We start from the raw sequence: 27,205 nt of genomic DNA, 5'->3' as shown, positions 1-27,205 counted from the left end.
GAATTAGCAGCTCTTTCCTGTAAGGAGCCTTATTTGATTATACACAAGGATAGAGTGGTACTACGCCCTCATCCTAGTTTTTTACCGAAGGTGGTTTCTGATTTTCATTTAAACCAAGACATTGTTCTACCTTCCTTTTTTCCAGATCCCTGTTCTCCGGAAGAGAGATCTCTACATTCGTTGGATGTAGTAAGAGCAGTTAAGGCCTATCTAGGGGCAACTGCTCAGATCCGCAGGACGGATGTTTTGTTTGTGCTGCCGGAGGGTCCCAATAGAGGACAGGCAGCATCAAAAGCTACCATTTCTAAATGGATTCGACAGTTGATCATTCAAGCTTACGGTTTGAAACAGAAGATTCCTCCGTTTCAGATCAGGGCACATTCCACAAGGGCTATTGGTGCTTCTTGGGCAGTGCATCACCAGGCCTCTATGGCTCAAATCTGCAAGGCCGCAACCTGGTCTTCAGTTCATACATTCACCAGATTCTATCAGGTGGATGTGAGAAGGCATGAGGATATCGCCTTTGGGCGTAGTGTGCTGCAGGCAGCGGTACAGGGTCCTCAGGTCTGATTGCACCCTACTTGGTCGTGGTTCCCCCCCCCCTCAGGTAGCATTGCTCTGGGACATCCCATCAGTAATTACTGAGGCTCTGTGTCCCGTGATGTACGAGAAAGAAAATAGGATTTTTTAAAACAGCTTACCTGTAAAATCCTTTTCTTTCGAAGGACATCACGGGATACAGAGGTCCCGCCCCTCTTTTAATACACTATATTGCTTGGCTACAAAACTGAGGTATCCCTGCAAGGGGGAGGGATTATATGGGGGTTGAACTTCCTGGTTAGGGTGTGCCAGTGTCCAATCACCAGTGATACCTATATAACCAATCAGTAATTACTGAGGCTCTGTGTCCCGTGATGTCCTTCGAAAGAAGGATTTTACAGGTAAGCTGTTTTAAAAAATCCTATTTTTTCCATCTAACCATATAAAATCTGCAGATAATCTATAGGTGTATGGCCAGCTTAAGTCACAACAATAGATAACCGAAAATCTGGAGAGTACAAAATCCTGGTGCAGCTGCACATGGTAGCAAATCAGCTTCTAACTTCAGATTTTTCAATTAACCTTTGACAAAAAAGGAAATCTGGAAGCTTTCTATGCAGAGCTTCATCAGATTTTGCACTCTCCAGCTTTAGTAAATCAACCCCAAAGTACTTAAGCTGATAACACACAAACAATTCTTTTTTTGTGTGTTTTTATTAAGTACACCCTTTAAACATTCACATTGCTAGAGGGAAAAAATAAGTGAACCCTTGGCACTTCTGGCTGGTTGAACCTCCTTTGGCAGCAATGACTTCAAGAAAGCACTTTTGGTAGCTCTGGATCAGACCTGCAACAACCCTCAGGAGGAATTATTGACCATTGCTCTTTACAAAACTGCTTCAGAAAAGACACATTTGTAGGATGTCTGGTGTGAATAGCTCTCTTAAGGTCATTCAACAGCATCTCTATGGGGTTAAGGTCTGGGCTCTGACTGGGCCACTCCATAAGGTGCATTTCCTTTGTCTGAAGCCAGTCTGTGGTGGATTTACTTCGATGCCTAGGGTCATTGTCCTGCTGCATCCCCCAACTTTTACTAAGTTTCAGCTGGCGGACAGCTACCCTGACATTATCCTGAAAGGATATTTTGGTTAACTTGGGAATTCATTTTTTCCTTGATGGCAAGTGGTCCAGACCCTGTGATACTAAAGCGAGCCCAAATCATGATGTTTCCTCCACCATACATGACTGTTGGGATGATGTTTTGATGTTGGTAAGCTGTGCCTCTTTTGCGACATACATAGTGCTGAGTATTCTTCCTGAACGATTCAACTTTGCTGTTTGCTGTGGTGCTCTTTGGCAAACTTCAGGTGCTCAGCACTTTTTTTTTTTTTTTTTGGAGAACAGCAGCTTCACCTGTAGGGTTCTGCTATGGACACCCTGCCTGTTCAAAGACTTATGTATGGTAGACTCATGAACAGAGATGTTTGCCGGTTTCAGTGATGTCTTCAAGCCTTTAGCTGTTACTTGTGAATTCTTCTTTACCTCACTGAGGATTCTGCATTGTGCCTTGAGAGGCTTCTTAGCTGGGCGCCCACTTCTAGGAAGAGTAGCCACAGAGTAGCCATAGTACTTGTCAGTCAGGGGTCAGACTTGGAGACCAGTAGCTATAGCAGTAGTGAGGCTCCCACCAACCAGCAGGATAAGAACACAAGACTTCACCCTGGCAAATGACTCAAACACACCCAAGGTGTGGGGTCTAAGCACTTACGGTATTCACCAGAGATCCTGATGGTAACAATGGTTCCCTGTTCTTTTGGGCAAGAGTGATTGAAACGTTCCCCAACAAGCAAGGAGGGATGGTCACCTTAGTAAACTTGTTCAATGTTTATATCTAGTAACTTCAGTAACTACCAATTTTAGAACCATATCTTAGGCAAAATATATTTTTAAGTTAGACGAGCCATGGCAATTTCTCATCTTTTTTGTATATTTCAACAGGTGGGGGTTACCTCACAGAAAACAATGAGATTGCTTCCAGCATCTGGACGAAGAGCAACTCAAAAGGTTGGTATACCTGCATCTAGATTTCATCAACTTAATATGCAACTCTAAACTGCTTGTTCCCATTTTTAATCATTCCAATCTACTGTTGGCTAGGTGGTGGTTGGAGATCAAGATGGAGTTGTAACCTGCTTTGGTATCAAGAAAAGTGAAGCAGTGGTAAGAATATTTTTTCAAAGAATGTGCCTTGTACAGTACGCCTTTAATTATTAAAAAATAATAGCTTTTTTTTCTCTATTATCCATTGAAGGACACAGGATTTTTAGACAACTGGCTTATACTGAGGACTAGACACTAGTAAGCTATAGGCCATCCCTATGGAGTTTAACCTCTCCCATGACCAGCATATTTTAGTTTTTTGTTAGTGCCTGTTATTTCTGCTGGTGTTATGTTTGTACCCCATGGGGGTCTAGCACCTTATCAGTTCCTGTTATTGCTGCTTTGCATTTGCAGTCATGCCATTGTCTTCCTGGCACACAGTCTTCTCATGCATGCAGTAACTCTCTGGAAGTGAACGTGAGAAGGCAGTCTTGTTTGAGCAGCTTGTTACCTATTATCAAAACGTATGGCATCCGTACCCCCTTCTGTACCCTCTCTGCCCTTTTTTGTGTCTTTTATCCTAACCGTGGAAATGTTCTTATTATAGTTATTAGTTTTCCATTATAGAGAGATTTATGGCTCAACTTAGGCAGCTAGTGACTATCACTAATAAAAGTCACAAGCATCAGGCTATGCATTCTCCTGCTATATCTGAGGATTCAGGGGCTTCCTTAATTGCTACTGACGCATTGGTGGATGACCTTCTATCCAGCTATGAAACACTGTGGTCTTTAGGTGAGGATCTCTGACGAGTGGACTTGCAGGCCTTTGCTGTCACTTCCAGTGAAGGATTTTGTGTTCTGTTTGATTAATGTGATGCAAACAATACTGAAGCTAGAGGGTCACCCTGTTGCTTATTCTAGCTCCATTTGAGGCCTTGGCTCATACAAACCATGCCAGTCTGTTACGGTTTCCCTCACCTATAAGCCCTGGAAACACCTCCTGCCCACAGTTTTTATGTATACCCTTAACTAAAACGTATCATTATATGCCCATCTTACCTGCACACAAGCTATGTCTTCAGCTCTCCACTGGATCCTTTCACTACCAATTCATGGGTTTTCCCATCAGTTTCTCTTCTGCACCTAATGTATTTACCAAGGTGGTCGCTTTGATTCTGGGTCTGCTATGTTTTGAAGCATTCCAGTGATGAGGTACCTACATGACCTTCTGGAAACACCTCCTGCCCACAGTTGTTATGTTTACCCTTAACTAAAACGTATCATTACATGCCCATCTTCCTTGCACACAAGCTATGTCTTCAGCTCTCCACTGGATCTTTTCACTACCAACTCATGGGCTTTCCCATCAGCTTCTCTTCTGCACCTCATGTATTTACCAAGGTGCAAGCTTTGATTCTGGGTCTGCTATGTTTTGGGGGTCTGCTATGTTTTGAGGCATTCCAGTGATGAGGTACCTAGATGACCTTCTGCTTTGGAAGCAACCCTTTCTGGCTTTGGCATACATTTCAGTTGAAGTAAAGACCCCACCAGCTTGTTGGGGTTGGGCTGCGTTTTTTTGTTTACCCCTGCGTTCATTCCTCCTGTAAGCAGTGTTATATCCCAGTTGTCTACAAATGTTGTTTCCCTTAGTTGATTTTGTGATGAGTACAACGTTCCTATTATTTTTTTTTTCCCTAGCCTGTATTCAAGACTTTGCCAGGACAGAAGATATCCAGATTAGAGCTTGGAGGTGCCCTTGGAACTGTACAAGAGAAGATATTTGTGTCATCCGGGTCTGAAGTTCGTGGTTTTACAAAAAGGGGGAAGCCGTTTCTGTCATTTGAAACCAATCTAACAGAAAGCATTAGAGCGATGTAAGTAGTGTGGTCTTTTATTCAATTGTGTTTATTTTTGCTTTTATAATGCTTCAATAGTGGCTTACAATTGATTAAAATCTCAGGATCGTATTATGTGTCTCCTTGTGTATGTCTTATATTACTCTCTTAGCTGTAGGAACAGCTCCTACAACCTGAAATCAAAGTGGAAAAATAAAAATTGCAAACAAGGTTGGCTCTTTATTGCAGAAGAGACGTGCAATGTCTCTTCTGCAATAAAATGCACTTACCTGTCCGTTTGCAATACACTGTAGAATGTACACTGAGCTGCGCATGCACAGCTCTGTTTACACTCCAGCCACTGCCGAAGACCAGCACCCAGGGGAAGCCAGGGAGAAAGTGTTGGTGAGGGACCTCATGGGCATCGGACCATTGAAACAGAGATTAGTATTACTGTCTTTAGTTCCACTTTAAGTTAAAGAGGACCCAAACTGGCAAAGCAAAGGGCAAATAACATTGTATGTCTCTTCTGCAATAAACAGCCTGCCTGCTCGCAATAAAATAAAAAAAAAAAAGGCTTTAGTTCTGCTTTAACAGCCAATCTATCCAGCAAAGTTGCAGTTAGAGTTGAGACAACAGTACAGATAGCAGCAGGAAGGAGGAGGAGAGAGCCGGGAGGAGTTGCGAGCTGCGCTGTCTCTCTCCTCTCTGTACGCAGGAGTTAACGCAGGATCTTTCTCGCATTCAGATGTACAGGGTTTAATTACCGCACCCTAACTTTACCCCACATTGCTCCTGTCCAGGAAGCAGCAATTATGGGTGGGGGAGGTAATCAAACCCTGAACAGTTGGAGTTGAGGGGGGTGTGTTAAGAGGCAGGATTTGAGGTGGAGATTTTTGGGAGTTTCTGCTAGTAGGCGGGGGGGGGGGGATTTGGGGAGGGGAGTTATTTCTTTCTCGAACATCACGGGACACAGAGCCACAGTAATTACTGATGGGTTATATAGGTATCACTGGTGATTGGACACTGGCACACCCTATCAGGAAGTTCAACCCCCTATATAATCCCTCCCCCTTGCAGGGATACCTCAGTTTTTACGCCAGTGTCTTAGGTGATGGACGTGTAAAGATGTCCTGTGCTGAGCTCCAAAGGGAATATCCTAAGATCCTATACTGGGGCAAGCCAGGCGAACCGGATCCATTCAAAGTGTCTTTTCATGGCCGAATTGAATGGTACCCGGGCCTCGTGTCTGAAGAAACAAGGTTTTACCCGTAATGCTTCTCTTTTTAGAGAGCTGGACCCCGCAGATCAGAAAATGGCTTTAAACTTCCTAATTTCTGGCGAGGTGCTTTACGGTCCCAGAACTGTTGGATCCCCCTATTCGTAGGGGGCCCCAGTCTCTGACGGTTTTTTCAAACGGAGCCCTCCGTGAGAGGTGAAGATTGGGTCTGTGTAAACAGCACCCTGCGGCTGGATAAGGTAAGAGGAGATTCCACAGAATTTTTGAGTTCTAGTGGCTTTTCTCCTTTAAGGTAAATGCATGCTATGCCTATTGTGACCACCGGGGGCTGCCAAGAGCACAAACCTGCACATGCTGACTGTTTGTCTCAGGTGTTTTCATCGCTGATTATGTCCCAGCATCTCAAGCAGGCTGCAAACGGTAAGATGGAAAGGGGGATTTCTCATGTTTGAATGTTCCCCCCCAGGCTAGAGAGGGGCCACAGGGGTCTAGAAAGTGGTTATACCACCCGGGCTCTGCGGCCTAATGGCCACCATCTCTGAAGATAGCCGTTCAGGCAGATCTTGTTACCAGCCTCCCTCCCCCCCCCCATCCCCAGCCTTTCTCCAGAAGCATGACAGGAGAGTCGGCAGCGCGGGAAGCGCTCGTTTTTTTTCAAAACTCGAGGGGGGGGGCGGTAGAGGAGGGGGCGGGATGTCAGCACAGAGTGTTTAGACTCCCACTCAGGCCAGCTGCAGGCTATTAGAGGCACTCTGTACAGGTGCACTCAGCCTTCTGAGAAACACAGAGCTGACGGTCGCATGTAAGGTGGGACACAGGCATTCTCCTAGGCAGCATTTACTGAAGTAACACCAGACTGAGCATTGGGTAGCAAGGCTTTTAGCCAGACTACATCGCTCAGCATTCAGTGTTCATTTGTATACCTCACACCTTGTTGCTTTGCACTATGGGTAGAAGAGGTTCAAGCACCCCAGGAACCAGAGACACTAGGGGATCTCGTTCAGGTTCTGAGGGCACCCTGTCGGCAGCATCCTCCCCCCCCTAAAGATGGGCCAGGGACGGCTAGCCAGTGAGAGCCATCGGGGTCAGGGGCTACACCTGCTTCTGGCACTTTAGCCCCTGTATATATTACACAAGAGGTTTTTTCCTCAACCATTAATGGTCTAGAGGAAAGATTAATGGCCGTGATTACGTCTTCACTCAGTGGAAGAAAACGCACTAGGCTTTCCTCTGTTCCCCAAGACCCTCAGACAGAGGAGCTCTGGGATAAAGGAGATGAATCCCTTTCAGAGGTTCAGGATGGGACGGATGATTCCTCTTCGGAGGAATCAGGTGGAGAGGGACCCTCTGCGACTTCCCAAGAGGAGAAAGTCTTAGTGCAGATCCTCACTGGATTGGTCCGCTCCACATTTAAGTTGCCCATACCTGAAACTGCTAAAGAATCCTCTTCTGCTTTGGGGTCACTGAAACCTTTCCAAGCAGCACATGCTTTTCCTGTTCATACTTTACTTGAAAAGCTCATTTATTCTGAGTGGGATCACCCAGACAAACGTTTTTTTTTCCGCCGAGAAAGTTTTCAACACTTTATCCGATGGAAGAAAAGTTTATTAAAATGTGGGGAATACCGGCTATTGATGCCGCCATTTCCTCCGTAAATAATAGCCTGACTTGTCCTGTAGACAATGCTCAGATGCTCAGGGATCCTGTAGATAAAAGGATGGAATCCCTATTGAAGGATGTTTTCTCCTTAGCAGGATCAGTGGCCCAACCTGCAGTAGCAGCGATTGGAGTCTGTCAATACTTAAGAGACCATGTTAAGCAGGTCATCAAAGTATTACCTGAACAGCAGGCCCAGGGGTTTGCTAACCTTCCAGCGGCCTTATGCTTTGTGGTTGACGCCATTAGAGATTCTATCGTGCAAACCTCCCGTCTTTCACTGGGGTTGGTGCATATACGTAGAATCCTATGGTTGAAAAATTGGTCAGCCGAAGCACCATGTAAGAAGCTACTGGCTGGGTTTCCATTTCGTGGTGCAAGGTTGTTTGGAGAGGACTTGGATAACTATATCAAGAGAATCTCTTGTGGGAAAAGCACTCTCTTACCTGTCAAGAAGAAGAGTAAGCGTCCCTCTTTCAAACGGACTCTTTCCCCAGCGCCGGGGGCTTCAGCCTCCAGGCAGTCTCGACGGCCGCCTCCATCGGGGTCCAGAGACAAGAGTCAACCCCAGGGACAAAAGAAGTCCTGGGGAAAGAAGCCTACTAGGCAAAACACTAATACCTCTGCATGAGGGGGCGCCCCCGCTCACTCGAGTGGGGGGAAGACTGCGACAGTTCTCAGAGCTCTGGCAGGAGGACTTCCAGGACAGATGGGTAATCTCCACGGTAACCTTAGGGTACAAGCTGGAGTTTCAGGAATTCCCCTCTCCTCGGTTCCTCAGATCAAATGTTCCCAGAGACCCAGAGAAGAAGCAGTCGCTCCTTCTAGCGTTAGAGCGACTTTTGTCGCAGGAGGTCATTATGATAGTTCCCGCAAAGGACCAGGGATTGGGCTTCTATTCCAACCTTTTTACGGTCCAAAAGCCAAATGGGGATGTCAGGCCCATTCTGGACTTAAGGGATCTGAACCGATTCCTAAGGATTCAATCCTTCCGCATGGAATCAATTCGAACAGTAGTTCCCACCCTGCAGGGAGGAGAATTTCTGGCATCAATAGACATCAGAGATGCATATCTGCATGTGCCCATTTTTCCTGCTCATCAGAAGTTTCTGCGCTTCGAGGTAGAAGGGCGCCATTTCCAGTTTGTGGCTCTGCCTTTCGGGATAGCCACTGCACCTCGAGTGTTCACAAAGATCTTGGCTCCTCCTCTGGCCAGATTAAGGGCTCAGGGTATAGCTGTCATAGCATACCTAGACGACCTGCTCTTGATAGACCGGTCGGTAGCCTCTTTGAATGGAAACTTGAGGACCACGGTCAGGTATCTAGAACACCTGGGTTGGATCCTTAACTTAGAAAAGTCTTTCCTAAAACCAGTAAGAAGACTGGAGTATTTAGGTCTGATTATAGATACAAGCCAGGAGAAAATATTTCTACCCCAGGCAAAGATCACTGCTTTGAGAGAGCTGATTCTGACAGTAAGGACCAAGAAGGGTTCCTCAGTCCGCCTTTGTATGAGGCTACTAGGGAAGATGGTGTCTTCATTCGAAGCAGTTCCCTATGCTCAGTTTCACTCAAGAATGCTGCAACACAGTATTCTGTCGACCTGGAACAAGAAGGTTCAGGCATTAGACTTTCCGATGCACCTGTCGCATGCGGTGCGTCAGAGCCTCAATTGGTGGCTCATACCCGAAAACCTGCAGAAGGGGAAATCCTTTCTACCGGTTACCTGGACGGTGGTAACAACAGATGCCAGTCTGTCAGGTTGGGGAGCAGTTCTGGAACAGGCTGCGGTCCAAGGGGTATGGTCCAAGACAGAGAGGACCTTACCCATCAACATTCTGGAGATCCGGGCGATACATCTAGCTCTAAAGGCCTGGACTATTAGGCTACAGGGTTGTCCGGTCAGGATCCAGTCCGACAATGCCACAGCAGTGGCTTATGTCAATCATCAGGGAGGCACCCGGAGCCGAGCTGCTCAAAAAGAGGTGAACCAGATCTTAGTCTGGGCAGAGATGCATGTGCCATGCATATCGGCAGTTTTCATCCCGGGAATAGAGAATTGGCAGGCGGACTATCTAAGTCGCCAGCAGTTACTTCCAGGGGAATGGTCTCTGCATCCCGACGTCTTTTGGGCCATATGCCAAAGATGGGGGGGTTCCAGATGTAGATCTCTTTGCATCCCGATTCAACAAAAAGATAGACAGATTTGTGGCAAGGACAAAAGATCCTCTTGCATGCGGGACGGATGCGTTGGTGATTCCGTGGCATCGGTTCTCACTGATTTACGCATTCCCGCCTATTCTGCTACTGCCACGACTCCTTCGCAGGATCAGGCAGGAAAGGAAGTCGGTACTTCTGGTGGCCCCTGCTTGGCCCAGAAGGACTTGGTATGCAGAAATAGTAAGGATGACGGTAGGTTCCCCGTGGACCCTACCGGTACGCCCAGACCTGTTATCTCAAGGTCCAGTGTTCCATCCTGCCTTACAAATGCTAAATTTGACGGTTTGGCTATTGAGACCCACGTTCTGAAGAGTCGTGGGCTCTCAGATCCTGTCATATCTACCTTGATTAATGCAAGGAAGCCAGCTTCCAGGATGATTTATCATAGAGTCTGGAAGGCTTATATAACCTGGTGTGAATCCAGAGGTTGGCATCCCAGGAAATATCATAGGTAGAATCCTTGATTTTCTACAGATGGGATTAGAGATGAAGCTGGCCTTGAGTACCATCAAGGGCCAGGTCTCTGCTTTATCAGTATTATTTCAGCGGCCACTTGCTTCGCATTCTTTGGTCCGAAACTTTATGCAGGGGGTGATGCGTCTTAATCCTCCGGTTAAAGCGCCCCTAAACCCCTGGGACTTGAATTTGGTCCTGCCTGTGTTACAGAAACAGCCTTTTGAACCAATAAGTCAGATTCCTTTGGTCTTGTTACCAAGGAAATTAATTTTTCTGGTGGCCATCTCTTCTGCTAGAAGAGTATTAGAATTAGCAGCTCTTTCCTGTAAGGAGCCTTATTTGATTATACACAAGGATAGAGTGGTACTACGCCCTCATCCTAGTTTTTTACCGAAGGTGGTTTCTGATTTTCATTTAAACCAAGACATTGTTCTACCTTCTTTTTTTCCAGATCCCTGTTCTCCGGAAGAGAGATCTCTACATTCGTTGGATGTAGTAAGAGCAGTTAAGGCCTATCTAGGGGCAACTGCTCAGATCCGCAAGACGGATGTTTTGTTTGTGCTGCCAGAGGGTCCCAATAGAGGACAGGCAGCGTCAAAAGCTACCATTTCTAAATGGATTCGACAGTTGATCATTCAAGCTTACGGTTTGAAACAGAAGATTCCTCCGTTTCAGATCAGGGCACATTCCACAAGGGCTATTGGTGCTTCTTGGGCAGTGCATCACCAGGCCTCTATGGCTCAAATCTGCAAGGCCGCAACCTGGTCTTCAGTTCATACATTCACCAGATTCTATCAGGTGGATGTGAGAAGGCATGAGGATATCGCCTTTGGGCGTAGTGTGCTGCAGGCAGCGGTACAGGGTCCTCAGGTCTGATTGCACCCTACTTGGTCGTGGTTCCCCCCCCTCAGGTAGCATTGCTCTGGGACATCCCATCAGTAATTACTGTGGCTCTGTGTCCCGTGATGTACGAGAAAGAAAATAGGATTTTTTAAAACAGCTTACCTGTAAAATCCTTTTCTTTCGAAGGACATCACGGGACACAGAGGTCCCGCCCCTCTTCTAATACACTATATTGCTTGGCTACAAAACTGAGTTATCCCTGCAAGGGGGAGGGATTATATAGGGGGTTGAACTTCCTGATAGGGTGTGCCAGTGTCCAATCACCAGTGATACCTATATAACCCATCAGTAATTACTGTGGCTCTGTGTCCCGTGATGTCCTTCGAAAGAAAAGGATTTTACAGGTAAGCTGTTTTTAAAAATCCTATTTTTGGGGGGAGAAGATTTGCAATCTACAGACTACATTTTAGGGCTTGTTCACACCAGGTGCAGTGCGATAACACATGCAAAATTGCGCATTTTTCCATACCACACAAAATTGTGCTGCCCTTTGTAGACGCACATGGGTACCATTAATTCTTAATGACACCGACATGCTTCTAGCAAATTTGCGTACATTCGTGCCTGCTAAATCTCATGGTACAGCAGTACCATGCATTTTTGGTGCTGTGCAATTTTAAAAATCATGCCGACACCTTTTTACATCTTTCGCACACATGAGCAGCCTATTAAAAATGCGCTGTGCAGGAACGCAGAAAAAAAGTACGCAAGCTCAGACGCACCTCCTGGTGTGACTAAACCCTCAGACTGGTGTGCCCCGGTGTTGTGTACAGTTCTAAAGGGTGCCTTGAATGAAAAAAGGTTGAAAAACACAGCTTTAACCAAACAAGAAAATGTGGCTTTTTTTACATGGTGAATATCTACTGTGTTTAAATAACTTGTTTTGTATTTTGTGATATTTAAGGCAGATTGAAGAATATGTTTATGATTTAATGTTTATGCTGTCTTTTCTAGGCATATATCTGGTTCTGATCTTTTTTTGTGTGCAAGTTATATTTACAACCACTATTGTGATTGCAAAGACCAACATTACTATTTGTCTGGGGATAAAATTAGTGATGTACTTTGTCTACCAGTAGAAAAGTTGGAGCGAATCACCCCTATACTAGCGTGTCAGGACCGAGTGCTTCGTATTTTAGAGGTAACATCTTTTTATCATTTAGCTTCTTGTGCTCCTTCTCTTCCACTGCAACTCTTAGACTTGCATGTATAACTAGGTGCCTTCAAACACAGGAGAATGTTCACCTGATCTGACTGGTTACCATCAGGAAGAGCTAAGAATATCTGTTGAGTTTGAACTCCTGTTCTTGTCTCCCTTGAAGGGGATTTAGGCCGGCCGTGCATGGAGTGAATTTCTTTCCTGCAACCAGAGGTTGCAGGAAAGAAATTCACTCGATCCCCCCATCAATACAGACAGTGTTGATGCAGGAACCCCTCCTGCTGGGTCATTGTCTTCTCCCAGCGGGGGGGGGGAAGCTGTCCCCGCCGGGAGAAGACAGTGATTATTGCTAGCGGCTATATCAGCTGCTAGCAATAATTGCAAGTAAAACCCAGCATGCTGGTTGTACCCATGTTGATTGATCAACTTTGTACATTCAGTCTACCCACACACGGCTCAAATCTCAGCCGGTTCCTGCTGAACAGGCCAAGATTCAAACCACGTATGGCTGGCCTGAGTGTCCGTTTTTGTCACAGTGGTCTCTAAAGTTGGCCATACAGCAGGCTGAACAAAAGAAATCAGACTCTTTCATCCATGTTAACATCCATATTGATGGATGAAACTCCTGCTGTGGGCTATTGTGTTCCATTAGCCAGTCTATCAGAATATCTGAACAGTTCTTGCATCTGCTTTTGATGCAGGTGCTGTTTAACCAACAATTTCCCACCTGGTTCCTTATGGCCAATTCATGTTGAATCGGGTGAAATTTGAGCTGTGGCTGCCACTGTCCGGTACCACCGGTTCCACAAAAGTTGACTATACAGTTGACTGTTTCTTGAGCCCAGGATACTGACAGCAGCACCCACAACCAAATGGCATTATGATTGGCTGGAATTCTAACTGTGTATGGCAACCTTAAAGCAGAGATCCGCCCACGCCTGCAAAAATTAAAAGCCAGCAGCTACACATACTGCAACTGCTGGCTTTTAATAATAGGACACTTACCTGTCCTGGAGTCCAGCGATATCGGCACCGCAGTTGATGTTTCCGTCGGGTGCTGCCGCCACCATTGCGGGTAAGGAAACCTGGCAGTGTAGTATTCCTTCTGTGTTGCCAGAAAAAAGACAGATGGTTCACAGAAATTCCCATCAGCCAGTTCAGTTTGAGTTTTTGTAGTCTTCCTAATGCACACTGCTGGAAGTTGGTTTCTGATTGGTTGCTATTTACTACTACAGTAAAACCTTGGTTTGAGAGTAACTTGGTTTGAGAGCGTTTTGCAAGACAAGAAAATTTTTTAAAATAAATTTTGACTTGATATACAAGCGATGTCTTGATATACAAGTAGCGTCTTGTCACAACTGACTATAAAAGAGAAGAGAGGCGCCTCTAAGTGTAGCAATTTGGTTACATTTAATGAAGGTACAACATTTAGCAACTCACATGGTTGATAATTAAAAGAGGCACATCTAAGTATGTAGGCATCTGGGGTAAAGCTGTCCACATAGACCATCCTCCATTCCATGCTGTGCTCCAAGCCTCGCTTTCAGATCGCTCTACTGCAGGGTTGTCTTCCCCGTCAGGATTGCAGACTGACGGCGGTGCGGGGGATGGTCTATGTGGACAGATTTACCCCGGATGCCTGCATACTTAGATGTGTCCCTTTTATTCATCAACCATGTGAGTTGCTAAATGTTGTACCTTCCTTAAATGTAACTATATCGCTACACTTAGAGGCGCCTCTCTTCTCTTTTATACTCTGTAGCTTCTGCTGGATTTTGCTTCTAATCCCCTTGTGGAGGCTTCCATTTGTGGATGGACATTTTATGGTTACACAACCTATAACATTGCTATAATCTTTTTATATGGACTATACATACACGGAAGGATTTAAGAATAAATGGTTGTGGAACGAATCATCTGAGTTTCCATTATTTCTTATAGGGATATTCGCTTTGATATACAAGTACTTTGGATTACAAGCATGTTTCCGGAATGAATTATGCTCGCAATCCAAGGTTTTACTGTATATAATATTGATCTGTGCCATTGTGGCAGCTCTGGTTTTACACAGGATAGTCATGCAAGTTTTGGATCGGGCATGCTTTATACTAATTCAACACAGTCAGGATTGAGAGTAAGAAAAGGTTAAATGTGGTAAAAGTGTAGCATACGCTTCTTTAGGAGTACTGCATTTTAAACGGGGAAAAGATAGATTTGCACATTGTAATACCAGTTGAAAGAGGTGACTCTTTCCTAAGCCCTGGTTCACACCAGTGCAACTTGTCATGCAACTTGACAGTTCAAAGTTGGATTACAGATCGCACCCCATCCGCGGTAATGGAACCATTCAAATTGCTGTGACTCTGAAAAAGGTTCCTGCGCTATTTCTGTGCGGATTCAGTGCAACTCGCATTGACATCTGTTAAATGAAGTCACACAGATATCAGCAAGCTGTACATGAAATCGCAATGCTTTGAAGGCATGCTGAAGTAGCTTCAAAACCGCACTGTGTGAACCAGGGCTTAGTATATGGTCTATCTCAAGATAGAGATATTTAGTGGCAAATGTTAAAACCGAATTCAACCACTCTGGGCAATGTTACTTTGTTACGTAATGTATGCAGGCTGTTCTGCATTGCTTTGCTGAGTTCCATGACTAAATAAGGAATAAAAAAAAAAAAGAATTCAGCTATGAACAGAACCACATTTCTCATAAAGCATTGTGAGCCTGTGCCTATAGGAGGCAGACGCAAAGAGGCATTTTTTTTCTAGCATTAGTACAATCACAGAGCGTTCCTGTGCGATTCATGGTGTAAAGTAGCCCTGAATATCTGAAATGGTCATCCTTTTTGTATATTTGTATATATCCTAATGTTTTCTTTTCTAGGGTTCTGATTTAACGTACGAAGTTGAAGTTCCTGGACCACCTTCTGTTTTAGCTTTAAACGGCGGGGATGGAGGTGAGCTTGCTTACAGCTTTAGGATGTTAAGGTGGTAATAAACACAAAAGCAAACATTTATTATATTACAACTTACCAATTCTTAGACATGATGGCTGCAATTAGTTTTTTTGGTTTTTTTTTTAGGCTTTCTTTCCCTTATTTTCACTTGGTGATCTGGCCAGTAAGTCTTTTGTTTTTCAACAGAACAAGCTGTCCTGCAGATGTAACAGTCAGAGGGCTGAGACAATTCATTTAATACTGACAGGGGTGGTTACAATTATAATCTTTTATTTATGTAAAACTTTTATCCCCAAAAGAAAAAAAAAAGTATTGCTTAAACTGGTATTATAGTATTAGTTGGAGTTGGGCTTAAAATTTGTTAGTGTACCTCAATCTGCTAGTGCATGAAAAGCGGAACTAAAGGCAGTTTATACTCACTTTTCCTCCAAATGTCCTGTCCCTCACCAGCGCTGGCATCTCCTGTGTGCTGGTTTTCTGCAAAAAAAAAACCTGCTTGCTTGCAGCAAACAGCAGAACTTTAGTTCCACTGAATACTAGCCTTCCATCAGACTGACAATGCTGCTGTCCAGAGGTGTCTCTGTTGCTCCTACATTGAGTGTTGGCACCCTGATACAGGAAGTGTATTGAAATAGAAAGAGTTGGTGACACACTACTTAAATGAAGATCATCAAACTATTCTATGTATTACATGGGGACAGCATAAGTGACACCAAATCTGCAATCAGTAACGTGTTTTACACTGTGACATATGTGAAACGCGTTAATGATCGCAGTTCTGGTGTCACTTGTGCTGTCCCCGTGTTATACCTAGAGTAAAGTTTTAAGCATCTTCATTTAAGTGGTGTGCAGCCAATTCTTTTTCTTTATTTAATAATGTGACGGTGGCGATCGGGGCAGAGCAACCATCACGGAGATCTCTGCATATGGATTGCGCTCCCTCTTGGAGCCGTGTTACCTTTCCTTTGGACAGCAAGTGTGTTACTGGCCAGATCACCAGTTGAACAGAGGGAAAAAAGCCTCAAAAAGGAAACTAATGCAGCTACTACATCTAATTGGTAAGCTGTTATATATTACATTTTTGGCTTGGGGTTTAATACAAATAAACATTCCCTATTAAACTATTTGTTAAAATCCTTACTCCAGCACTTTTTGTTTACAACTTTACATGCTTCTGGCTCCTGCTTTCTCAGTGCTGCTTCCTTGAACTTTTGGTCTTCACAGGAAAGAGTTAATAGTGTACAATGCAGTCTCCAGCCATCCTCTTGGCTTGGAGAAGGAAGTGGGGAGGAGGGAGTAGCAGGGTATTGCCTTGCTATTTGAGGCTACAGGGCTGTGTGTTTCTATTTATACACACAGAGTAGTGAGATGCAGCTTCTAGTCCCTGAATATAAGGGTGGCTCCATAGGAATGCTGCAAGAGAAAGGGGTCACTCTGAAACTGAAAACGTGGGGGCAATAGTCATGTCACCAGCTTAAACAGGAACAAAGGCAAGAATTAAAAGATAAAGAAGCTGCATACTTAGTAAGTGATTAAGCTGCTGAAGGTGCTTTTAATCCTTTCGCTGCCAGGTCCATACGTCATACAGACCGGACAGCAGGGGGTTTGCACACATTCTCAGTGGCTACCGCCACTGGCATGGTGTGTAAATCGGACAAGCAGGCTCCTGCCTGTCAGATGGAAGCTATTGGGCATCTAAAAGACCCTGGATGTCTCATTAACCACTTCAGCCCCGGAAGGATTTACCCCCTTCCTGCGATACGGCACTGCGTCACTTTAACTGACAAATACGCAGGCGTGCGACGTTGTACCCAAACAAAATAGATCTTCTTTTTTTTTCACCTCCTGCAGTTTTTCATTTTTTGCGCTATAAACAAAAAAAAGAGCGACAATTTTGAAAAAAAAAATAAAAATTTTTATTTTCTGCCATAAAACACACCCCAAAAATTTAAAAATCAAATTTCTTCATCAATTTAGACCAATTTGTATTCTGCTACATATTTTTGGGTAAAGGCGTATATTGATTGGTTTGCGCAAAAGTTATAGCGTCTACAAAATAGGGGATAGATTTATGGCATTTTTTAATTTATTTTTTTTTATTACTAGTAATGGCGGTGATCTGCGACATTGCAGCAGACAGATCGCATACCTAACTGACATTTTTTACACTTTTTTGGGGAACCAGTGACCTTATTACAGTGATCAGTGCTAAAAATATGCACTGACATTGTAATGGCACTGGCAGGGAAGGAGTTAACATCAGGGGCGATCAAGAGGTTAAATGTGTTCTAACTGTATGGGGGATGGGCTGCCTGGACAGGATCTCTGTGTCATCCCCTGTCAGAACAGAGAACTGCCTTGTTTACTATGGCAGACCCCCGTTTTGTCACTGCGGTGAACAATCCCGGGCGGCCGGCAGACATCGAGTCCGCCGGACCCACTGATTGGCTCCTCCGCTGGCCAATGAGCGTGCCCGCGCCCACAAATCGTCATGTACGAGCCCGATGTACACCTACGGCGATTTGTGCAGCTGAGCCAACCTGCCGCAGTATAACTGCGGCGGCTGGTCGGCAAGTGGTTTAAAGAGAACCTGTCGCCTATGTGATGAAAAAATCCCGCCCAAAAATTTTTTTTGAGGCCCCCTACCCCCATATATATACGCACATAAGAATGCATTGGAGGTGCCTACGCATGAAAACGTTGATTGGAATACACATGTTACATATTGCCGAGCATGCTGGAGTGAGAGCACCAGACTTCCTCCGTAACACTAAACTGATTAACCATAGGGAGATTTTAACGTGTCGCCTAGGGAATATATAGGGTACTGAAGTTTGTCACCATTTCACAGGCGCATACAAATTTAAAGTTTGACATGTTGGGTATCTATTTACTCGTGCAACCTCTTCTTTTAGATATTACCAAAAAATTGGGTAATTTATTAAGTTTGTGTGCCCTAAAATTAACTTTAGTGCACTTTTTACTTGAATTTTGCATTTCCGAGACCTTTGCAGTAATATTGTGTGGCATAAAAAATTGGAACTACCACTATTTTATTCTCTAGGGTGTCTGCTTTCAGAAAATACACAATGCTTGGGGTGTTTGTCATCTTCAGGGCCAGGAGCGTCTGGTCCATTAGGGGCACCGGATTCATACGTTTGTATGAGTTTTTTTTTTTTTTTTTTTTTCAAGCCACATGATTGGCTTGAACCCACACACTTGTTACCATAGCCAATTCATATTTTCTATTGTCTTTCGGCTTCTTCTCCCAGCCAATCCGGACAGGAGGCGGTTAGTGTTGGCCGGAAGGAGGAGCCAAGGAAGCCGTGGAGGGGTGAGCGCGGGGGGGGGGCCAACACTGTGGAGAGGCTGTGTGCGGGTGCGGGGGGGGGTGTGGTTGCCACACCCCCCCCCCCCCCCCCCCAAAAAAGTTTAGCACCAGCTGCCACTTTTCAGGGCTAAAATGATTTTTCAAACGTATGCAAAAAAAATGCAAAAACGGCTCTGGCAGCAAAAGGGTTAAAAACGTGGGTCTAATATCACTTTAAAAGGAGTTCCACCCAAAAGTGAAATCTCCACTTATCTGCCTCCTCCTCCCCTCCGGTGCCACATTTGGCACCTTTCGGGGGGAGCAGGTATCTGTTTTTGACAGTTACCCATCTCCACTCCTGAGAAATCTCACCGTGGCGCAGTAGGGAACTGGCTGTGAAGCTGATAGGTCGAAAAGCCGGTCTCCCTTATCACAAATGGTGGTAGCCAGGACAGATAAGTATCCTAATATTAAAAGTCAGCAGCTACAGTACATGGTATGTTAGTACGTTGTTATTTAACGTTTAATATCACGTTAAATAACAAGCATATAGACAGTGGCCTACAGCTAGGTATAAAAACTACCGGTAAACAAATTTCCTAATGCCGCGTACACACGAGCGGACTTTACAGCAGACTTTGCCCGGTGGACTTTTCAACGGACTTTACGACGGACTTTCTGAATGAACAGACTTGCCTACACACAGTCCACCAAAGTCCGTCGAATTCGTACGTGATGACGTACGACCGGACTAAAACAAGGAAGTTCATAGCCAGTAGCCAATAGCTGCCCTAGCGTCGTTTTTTGTCCGTCGAACTAGCATACAGACGAGCGGACTTTTCGACCGGACTCGAGTCCGTCGGATAGATTTGAAACATGTTTCAAATCTAATGCCCCATACACACGGTCGGATTTTCCGATGGAAAATGTCCGATCGGAGCGTGTTGTCGGAAATTCCGACCGTGTGTGGGCTCCATCGGACATTTTCCAATCGGATTTTCCGACACACAAAGTTGGAGAGCAGGAGATAAAATTTTCCGACAACAAAATCCGTTGTTGGAAATTCCGATCGTGTGTACACAAATCCGACGGACAAAGTGCCACGCATGCTCAGAATAAATAAAGAGATGAAAGCTATTGGCCACTGCCCCGTTTATAGTCCCGACGTACGTGTTTTACGTCACCGCGTTTAGAACGATCGGATTTTCTGACAACTTTGTGTGACCGTGTGTATGCTAGACAAGTTTGAGCCAACATCCGTCGGAAAAAATCCTAGGATTTTGTTGTCGGAATGTCCGAACAAAGTCCGACCGTGTGTACGCCCTATAAGTCCGTCCAACTTTTGAGAAAACAAAGTCCGCTGGAGCCCACACAATTGAATTGTCCGACGAAATCCCATCCGCCGGGCAAGGTATGCCGTAAAGTCCGCTCGTGTGTACGCGGCATTTGAATCACCTTTTTTTTTTTTTTCTTCTAATGTTATGTTATTCTTCTGGATTCATATAAATCAGTCATGATGCCATCACATTTCCACTACTAGGAGTTTTTGGTATTCATAAGGAATACAAGTGTGAACGTTTCTGATGAAAATGTATAGATTTGTAACATTCTCAAAAGAATACCTTTCTTTCTCGAACATCACGGGACACAGAGCCACAGTAATTACTGATGGGTTATATAGGTATCACTGGTGATTGGACACTGGCACACCCTATCAGGAAGTTCAACCCCCTATATAATCCCTCCCCTTGCAGGGATACCTCAGTTTTTACGCCAGTGTCTTAGGTGATGGACGTGTAAAGATGTCCTGTGCTGAGCTCCAAAGGGAATATCCTGATATCCTATACTGGGGCAAGCCAGGCGAACCGGATCCATTCAAAGTGTCTTCTCATGGCCGAATTGAATGGTACCCGGGCCTCGTGTCCGAAGAAACGAGGTTTTACCCGTAATGCTTCTCTTTTTAGAGAGCTGGACCCCGCAGATCAGAAAATGGCTTTAAACTTCCTAATTTCTGGCGAGGTGCTTTACGGTCCCAGAACTGTTGGATCCCCCTATTCGTAGGGGGCCCCAGTCTCTGACGGTTTTTTCAAACGGAGCCCACCGTGAGAGGTGAAGATTGGGTCTGTGTAAACAGCACCCTGCGGCTGGATAAGGTAAGAGGAGATTCCACAGAATTTTTGAGTTCTAGTGGCTTTTCTCCTTTAAGGTAAATGCATGCTATGCCTATTGTGACCATCGGGGGCTGCCAAGAGCACAAACCTGCACATGCTGACATGTCTGTCTCAGTGTTTGTTCATTGCTGTTCATGTCCCAGCATCTCAGGCCGGCTGCAAAAAAGGTAAGGTGGAAGGGGGGATTTCTCATGTTTGAATGTTCCCCCCCAGGCTAGAGAGGGGCCGCAGGGGTCTAGAAAGTGGTTATACCACCCGGGCTCTGCGGCCTAATGGCCACCATCTCTGAATCTAGCCGTTCAGGCAGATCTTGCTACCAGCCTCTTTCCCTCCCCTCCCCCAGCCTTTCTCCAGAAACATGACAGGAGAAGTGGGCCAGCGCGGGAAGCACTCGTTTTTTTCAAAACTCGAGGGGGGGCGATAGAGGGGGGGGGGGGCGGTAGAGGGGGGGGGGGCGGGACGTCAGCACAGGTGCTTAGACTCCCACTCAGGCCAGCTGCAGGCTATTAGAGGCACTCTGTACAGGTGCACTCAGCCTTCTGAGAGACACAGAGCTGACGGTCGCATGTAAGGTGGGACACAGGCATTCTCCTAGGCAGCATTTACTGAAGTAACACCAGACTGAGCATTGGGTAGCAAGGCTTTTAGCCAGACTACATCGCTCAGCAGGCAGTGTTCATTTGTATACCTCACACCTTGTTGCTTTGCACTATGGGTAGAAGAGGTTCAAGCACCCCAGGAACCAGAGACACTAGGGGATCTCGTTCAGGTTCTGAGGGCCCCCTGTCGGCAGCATCCTCCCCCCCCTAAAGATGGGCCAGGGACGGCTAGCCAGGGAGAGCCATCGGGGTCAGGGGCTAAACCTGCTTCTGGCACTTCAGCCCCTGTATATATTACACAAGAGGTTTTTTCCTCAACCATTAATGGTCTAGAGGAAAGATTAATGGCCGTGATTACGTCTTCACTCAGTGGAAGAAAACGCACTAGGCTTTCCTCTGTTCCCCAAGGCCCTCAGACAGAGGAGCTCTGGGATAAAGGAGATGAATCCCTTTCAGAGGATCGGGATGGGATGGATGATTCCTCTTCGGAGGATTCAGGTGGAGAGGGACCCTCTGCGACTTCCCAAGAGGAGAAAGTCTTAGTGCAGATCCTCACTGGATTGGTCTGATCCACATTTAAGTTGCCCATACCTGAAACTGCTAAAGAATCCTCTTCTGCTTTGGGGTCACTGAAACCTTTCCAAGCAGCACATGATTTTCCTGTTCATACTTTACTTGAAAAGCTCATTTATTCTGAGTGGGATCACCCAGACAAACGTTTTTTTCCGCCGAGAAAGTTTCAACACTTTATCCGATGGAAGAAAAGTTTATTAAAATGTGGGGAATACCGGTTATTGATGCCGCCATTTCCTCCGTAAATAATAGCCTGACTTGTCCTGTAGACAATGCTCAGATGCTCAGGGATCCTGTAGATAAAATGATGGAATCCCTATTGAAGGATGTTTTCTCCTTAGCAGGATCAGTGGCCCAACCTGCAGTAGCAGCGATTGGAGTCTGTCAATACTTAAGAGACCATGTTAAGCAGGTCATCAAAGTATTACCTGAACAGCAGGCCCAGGGGTTTGCTAACCTTCCAGCGGCCTTATGCTTTGTGGTTGACGCCATTAGAGATTCTATCGTGCAAACCTCCCGTCTTTCACTGGGGTTGGTGCATATACGTAGAATCCTATGGTTGAAAAATTGGTCAGCCGAAGCACCATGTAAGAAGCTACTGGCTGGGTTTCCATTTCGTGGTGCAAGGTTGTTTGGAGAGGACTTGGATAACTATATCAAGAGAATCTCTTGTGGGAAAAGCACTCTCTTACCTGTCAAGAAGAAGAGTAAGCGTCCCTCTTTCAAACGGACTCTTTCCCCAGCGCCGGAGGCTTCAGCCTCCAGGCAGTCTCGACGGCCGCCTCCATCGGGGTCCAGAGACAAGAGTCAACCCCAGGGACAAAAGAAGTCCTGGGGAAAGAAGCCTACTAGGCAAAACACTAAGACCTCTGCATGAGGGGGTGCCCCCGCTCACTCGAGTGAGGGGAAGACTGCGACAGTTCTCAGAGCTCTGGCAGGAGGACTTCCAGGACAGATGGGTAATCTCCACGGTAACCTTAGGGTACAAGCTGGAGTTTCAGGAATTCCCCTCTCCTCGGTTCCTCAGATCAAGTGTTCCCAGAGAAGAAGCAGTCGCTCCTTCTAGCGTTAGAGCGACTTTTGTCGCAGGAGGTCATTATGATAGTTCCCGCAAAGGACCAGGGATTGGGCTTCTATTCCAACCTTTTTACGGTCCAAAAGCCAAATGGGGATGTCAGGCCCATTCTGGACTTAAGGGATCTGAACCGATTCCTAAGGATTCAATCCTTCCGCATGGAATCAATTCGAACGGTAGTTCCCACCCTGCAGGGAGGAGAATTTCTGGCATCAATAGACATCAGAGATGCATATCTGCATGTGCCCATTTTTCCTGCTCATCAGAAGTTTCTGCACTTCGAGGTAGGAGGGCGCCATTTCCAGTTTGTGGCTCTGCCTTTCGGGATAGCCACTGCACCTCGAGTGTTCACAAAGATCTTGGCTCCTCCTCTGGCCAGATTAAGGGCTCAGGGTATAGCTGTCATAGCATACCTAGATGACCTGCTCTTGATAGACCGGTCGGTAGCCTCTTTGAATGGAAACTTGAGGACCACAGTCAGGTATCTAGAACACCTGGGTTGGATCCTCCACTTGGAAAAGTCTTTCCTAAAACCAGTAAGAAGACTGGAGTATTTAGGTCTGATTATAGATACAAGCCAGGAGAAAATTTCCCCATTCATCTTTCAGGACAGCACCATAGAGAGACACCGGCTCCTCCCCTCTTAGGAAACACCGCCTTCCAATTCAATATTTAAATCTCATCCTCCCAACGGCCCCTCAGTTCAGGTGTTTCCTCCGGTGGGGAGACACTGCTTGGGAACCGTGGCGGATCAGTCAGGGAGACTGAAGCCAAAGATTTGGTGTGAGGAAGAGGGGGAGTCGGGTCTCTCTAGCTCTTTCCCTCTACTATTGTTTATTCAGTTAGGTAAAGGCTGGGGAAGCCATACTTACCTGTTTTTAAAACTGAATTGGCGCGCCTCAGCCTCTCTTGGGGAAAGAGACAGCTGAGGAGGTCCGTGTTTCTTCTGCCCAGGGGGGCGCTGTGGGAAGTGCCTGAGTCTCTCCTGCTTGTGCAGCCAGCATTTGAAGCTCTATGGCCGGGTCGGATGACGGGTGACGTCAGTTCCGGCGAGGGCGGGCACTTCCGACGATTCCGCGTCTTCCGGTTCCGGACGCGGGGAAAGAAAACGGACCGAGCGTTCGGCTGGTGCGACCCTCTTGCTTTGCTGTAGAGTCAGCTGTCGGGGGAAACGATCGACCACCATCCTCAGCGGACATGTCTGAGACAGAGGTCTCTAGAACTGCTCCAGGAGACAGTAGCACCAGCCATGCTAAGGTAAGTGGAACCCTGGGGTGGTGTTCCCTTACCTAAATCCCGATTAGCTTCACGGGTGTTCTCCCCTCACTGGTGGTTGGGGGGAAGGGGAGTGTGTCTGGGACCCTGGTGGTGGTTGGTCCTGGGGGGGGCACTCCTGGTGGTCCTCTGTAAAAGCACTGGTGGGATTGGGCATTTATGGCGACTCTCTCTCTTTCTTTTTCAGAAAGCCACAGAGAAAAGCAAGTCGCCTCATGGTTCAAAGAAAAAATGCCCCTCTTGTAGAGTTAGTATGGGGGAATCCTGGACCAAGGCACTTTGCAAGGAGTGCATTGATGGATTAGTCAGGGAACAGGCAGCAGAACAGGGTACAGATCTTGCTGCATCCGTCAAAGAGCTTTCTAGCACCTTTCAGTCCTTTAAGGCACTCTTTTCTAGCTTCCAGTTGCCGCAAGCCCAAAGCAGTCCTTTACCAGTGCAGCAGAGTGTTACACCTAGCCCAGTGGATACTCCCTCTGTTAGTGGAGAGAGACCAGGGGGCTCCAGAGTGGAAATTGAGGAGGAGCCAGATAGCACCGCTTCAGATTCTCAAAGGGAATCGGATGTGGAGGAGGTGGATGGGGAATCCACAAAAACCTCTCGCTATAAGCTTTCCCTGGACGAAGTGGAGGAGCTCTTGGGAGCTATTCACACCACTTTGGGAATTCAGGAAGAAAAGAAGGTGTTATCGCTCCATGACCAAATGTACAAAGGTCTTGGGGAACAAAAAAGGAAGGATTTCCCAGTCCATGATGTATTGGTTGAGGCCATAAAGAATGAATGGAAAGATCCTGAGAGAAAACCTTTCTTTTCAAGGGCTTTGAAGCGAAGGTTTCCTTTTTCAGAAGGGGAGTCTCTAGTCTGGAATAAGACCCCTAGGCTGGATGCTGCTTTTTCTCAGGTTTCCAGGCAAACAGATCTGGCCTTCGAGGACATGGGGGTTCTTGCAGACCCCATGGACAGAAGGATGGACTCTCTCTTAAAGAAGTCCTGGGATTCGTCACAGGGAAACCTTAAGCCTGCCATGGCGGTCACAGTAGTGGCCCGCAATATGGAATATTGGCTTACGCAGATAAAGGCGCATATTGAGGCAGGAACGCCAAAAGAGACTATTTTGGCTTCCTTTCCCATGCTACTTAAGGGTGTAGCGTATATTGCGGACGCTTCCGCCGAATCAGTGCGCATGTCCGCAAGGTCTTCAGCCCTCACTAATTCGGCTCGAAGGGCCCTATGGCTTAAGACGTGGCAAGGAGACAGCGCGTCTAAAGTTAAACTCTGTGGAATTCCCCTCACAGGAGATCTCTTGTTTGGCCCAGGGTTAGAGACCGTTTTAGACCGGACGGCCGATAAGAAAAAGGCCTTTCCCATTAAAAAGAAGTTTGGGGAGCAGGCTAAAAGAAAGTTTCGCCCCCAGAGAAAGTTTGAAACCCCAAAAGGAGAGCGGCAGAAAAAAGCTTGGGGGCAGAAGGGCAAGGGGCGGGGAGGGGCGATTTTTCGCCCTCCTGAACAGCCCAAGAAGACCCAATGACGGGGTAACCACGGTGGGAGGAAGATTGGGGGCCTTCCTCCCACAATGGGAGATGATCACCTCCAACCAGTTTGTGTTAGGGATCATAAGAAGAGGTTACCAGCTAGAGTTCTCAGAACCTCCTCAGCACAGACTTCTGGTCACCGAGCTGCCAAAGTGTGCAGAGAAAGCGTCAGCTCTTCTATCCTCCCTACAGGAGTTAGAGGAACAAGAGGTGATAGTGAGGGTTCCTGTAGAGGAGATAGGCAGAGGCTTTTACTCCCACATTTTTGTGGTCCGCAAGCCTTCGGGAAAATTCAGGCTTATCATGAATCTGAAGCCTCTGAATGTCTCAATTACCTACAGGAAATTCCGGATGGATTCTATCTATTCGGTGAAAGCGCTTCTTCCCCCAAATTGCTTCATGGCGTCAATAGACTTAAAGGACGCTTATCTGCACATTCCAGTCGCAGAAAGTTACCAGAGGTTTCTCAGACTGGCGGTGAGAACTGGGGAAGGAACGTTTCATCTACAGTTCAAAGCACTCCCCTTGGGACTATCCTCTTCCCCCCGCATCTTCACCAAAGTGATGGTGGAGGTCCTGGCTTTCTTGCGGCTCAGAGGCATCTCTGTAGTCGCGTACCTGGACGACCTACTCCTGTTTGCTCCTTCCCTGGAGCAGTTGTACCAGGATCTTCAGGTAGCAAGAGACAGCTTAGAAAACCTGGGATGGCTCTTGAACCTGGAAAAATCCAGTTTGGTTCCGGCCCAAAAGGTCACCTTCCTGGGCTATGTACTGGATTCGACAAAACAAAAAGTGTTCCTTCCAGCAGAAAAAATCCAGAAGGTGGACAGAGCAATATTACTGCTCCAGGGCAGCAGTCAGATCTCAGTAAGGAAAGCAATGTCAGCACTGGGCTTACTGACTTCCACGCTTCCGGCAGTTCAGTGGGCAGGGCTGCACTTTCGCCCCCTACAGCTGTTTATTCTGAGTGTCTGGGACCACAGTCCAGCATCTCTGGACTCCCTTATATCTGTGCCAAGTCAGGTCAAAAGGTCCCTCTGGTGGTGGAGGAAAGGGTCCAATCTCTCACAGGGCCTGGAGTGGGTTCTTCCAGTGTCCATAACGGTTACGACCGATGCGAGCGGCACAGGGTGGGGAGCACACCTAGATTCCAAGATGATGCAGGGCACCTGGGAAAAAGAAGACGCAAAGAAGTCCTCGAACTGGAGGGAACTGAGAGCAATAGAGTTGGCTCTCAGAGCTTTTCAGAGAGAACTCCTGGGGCAGCATGTGAGGGTCCGTTCGGACAACTCATCAGCAGTGGCCTACATCAACAGGCAAGGGGGAACCAGGAGCAGATCCTTGTGGGGTCTGGCAGAATCCATCCTCAGGTGGGCCGAAGGGAGCATTCTCTCTCTCTCTGCAATACATCTGAAGGGGGAGCAGAACCACGTAGCAGATTTTCTGAGCAGAAAAATGCTGAAGGAAGGCGACTGGGTCTTGAACCAGGACATCTTCGAGATGATTACTCGGAAGTGGGGGGTCCCCTCCGTGGATCTCTTCGCCTCAAAGGCGAATACGAAAGCTCGTCTGTTCTTTTCCCTAAACAGATGGGACGGAG

General features: G+C 46.5%; 1 protein-coding gene across 2 annotated transcripts in view; it reads left to right on the top strand.

The window, feature by feature from the left end:
• BBS7 (Bardet-Biedl syndrome 7) overlaps positions 1-27,205 on the top strand; it is a 99,108-nt gene that overhangs the window by 9,855 nt on the left and 62,048 nt on the right. For both annotated transcript variants that reach the window (XM_073603478.1, XM_073603469.1), the window contains exons 4-8: positions 2,539-2,604; positions 2,698-2,760; positions 4,341-4,516; positions 11,907-12,093; positions 14,998-15,070. In XM_073603478.1, the coding sequence (XP_073459579.1) occupies positions 2,539-2,604; positions 2,698-2,760; positions 4,341-4,516; positions 11,907-12,093; positions 14,998-15,070 (565 nt within the window). The remainder of the gene's footprint in view (positions 1-2,538; positions 2,605-2,697; positions 2,761-4,340; positions 4,517-11,906; positions 12,094-14,997; positions 15,071-27,205) is intronic.

Source organism: Aquarana catesbeiana, linkage group LG01 (assembly GCF_042186555.1).
Source record: "Aquarana catesbeiana isolate 2022-GZ linkage group LG01, ASM4218655v1, whole genome shotgun sequence".
Taxonomy (NCBI): Eukaryota; Metazoa; Chordata; class Amphibia; order Anura; family Ranidae; genus Aquarana; species Aquarana catesbeiana.
This window is presented reverse-complemented; position numbering and strand designations above follow the sequence as displayed.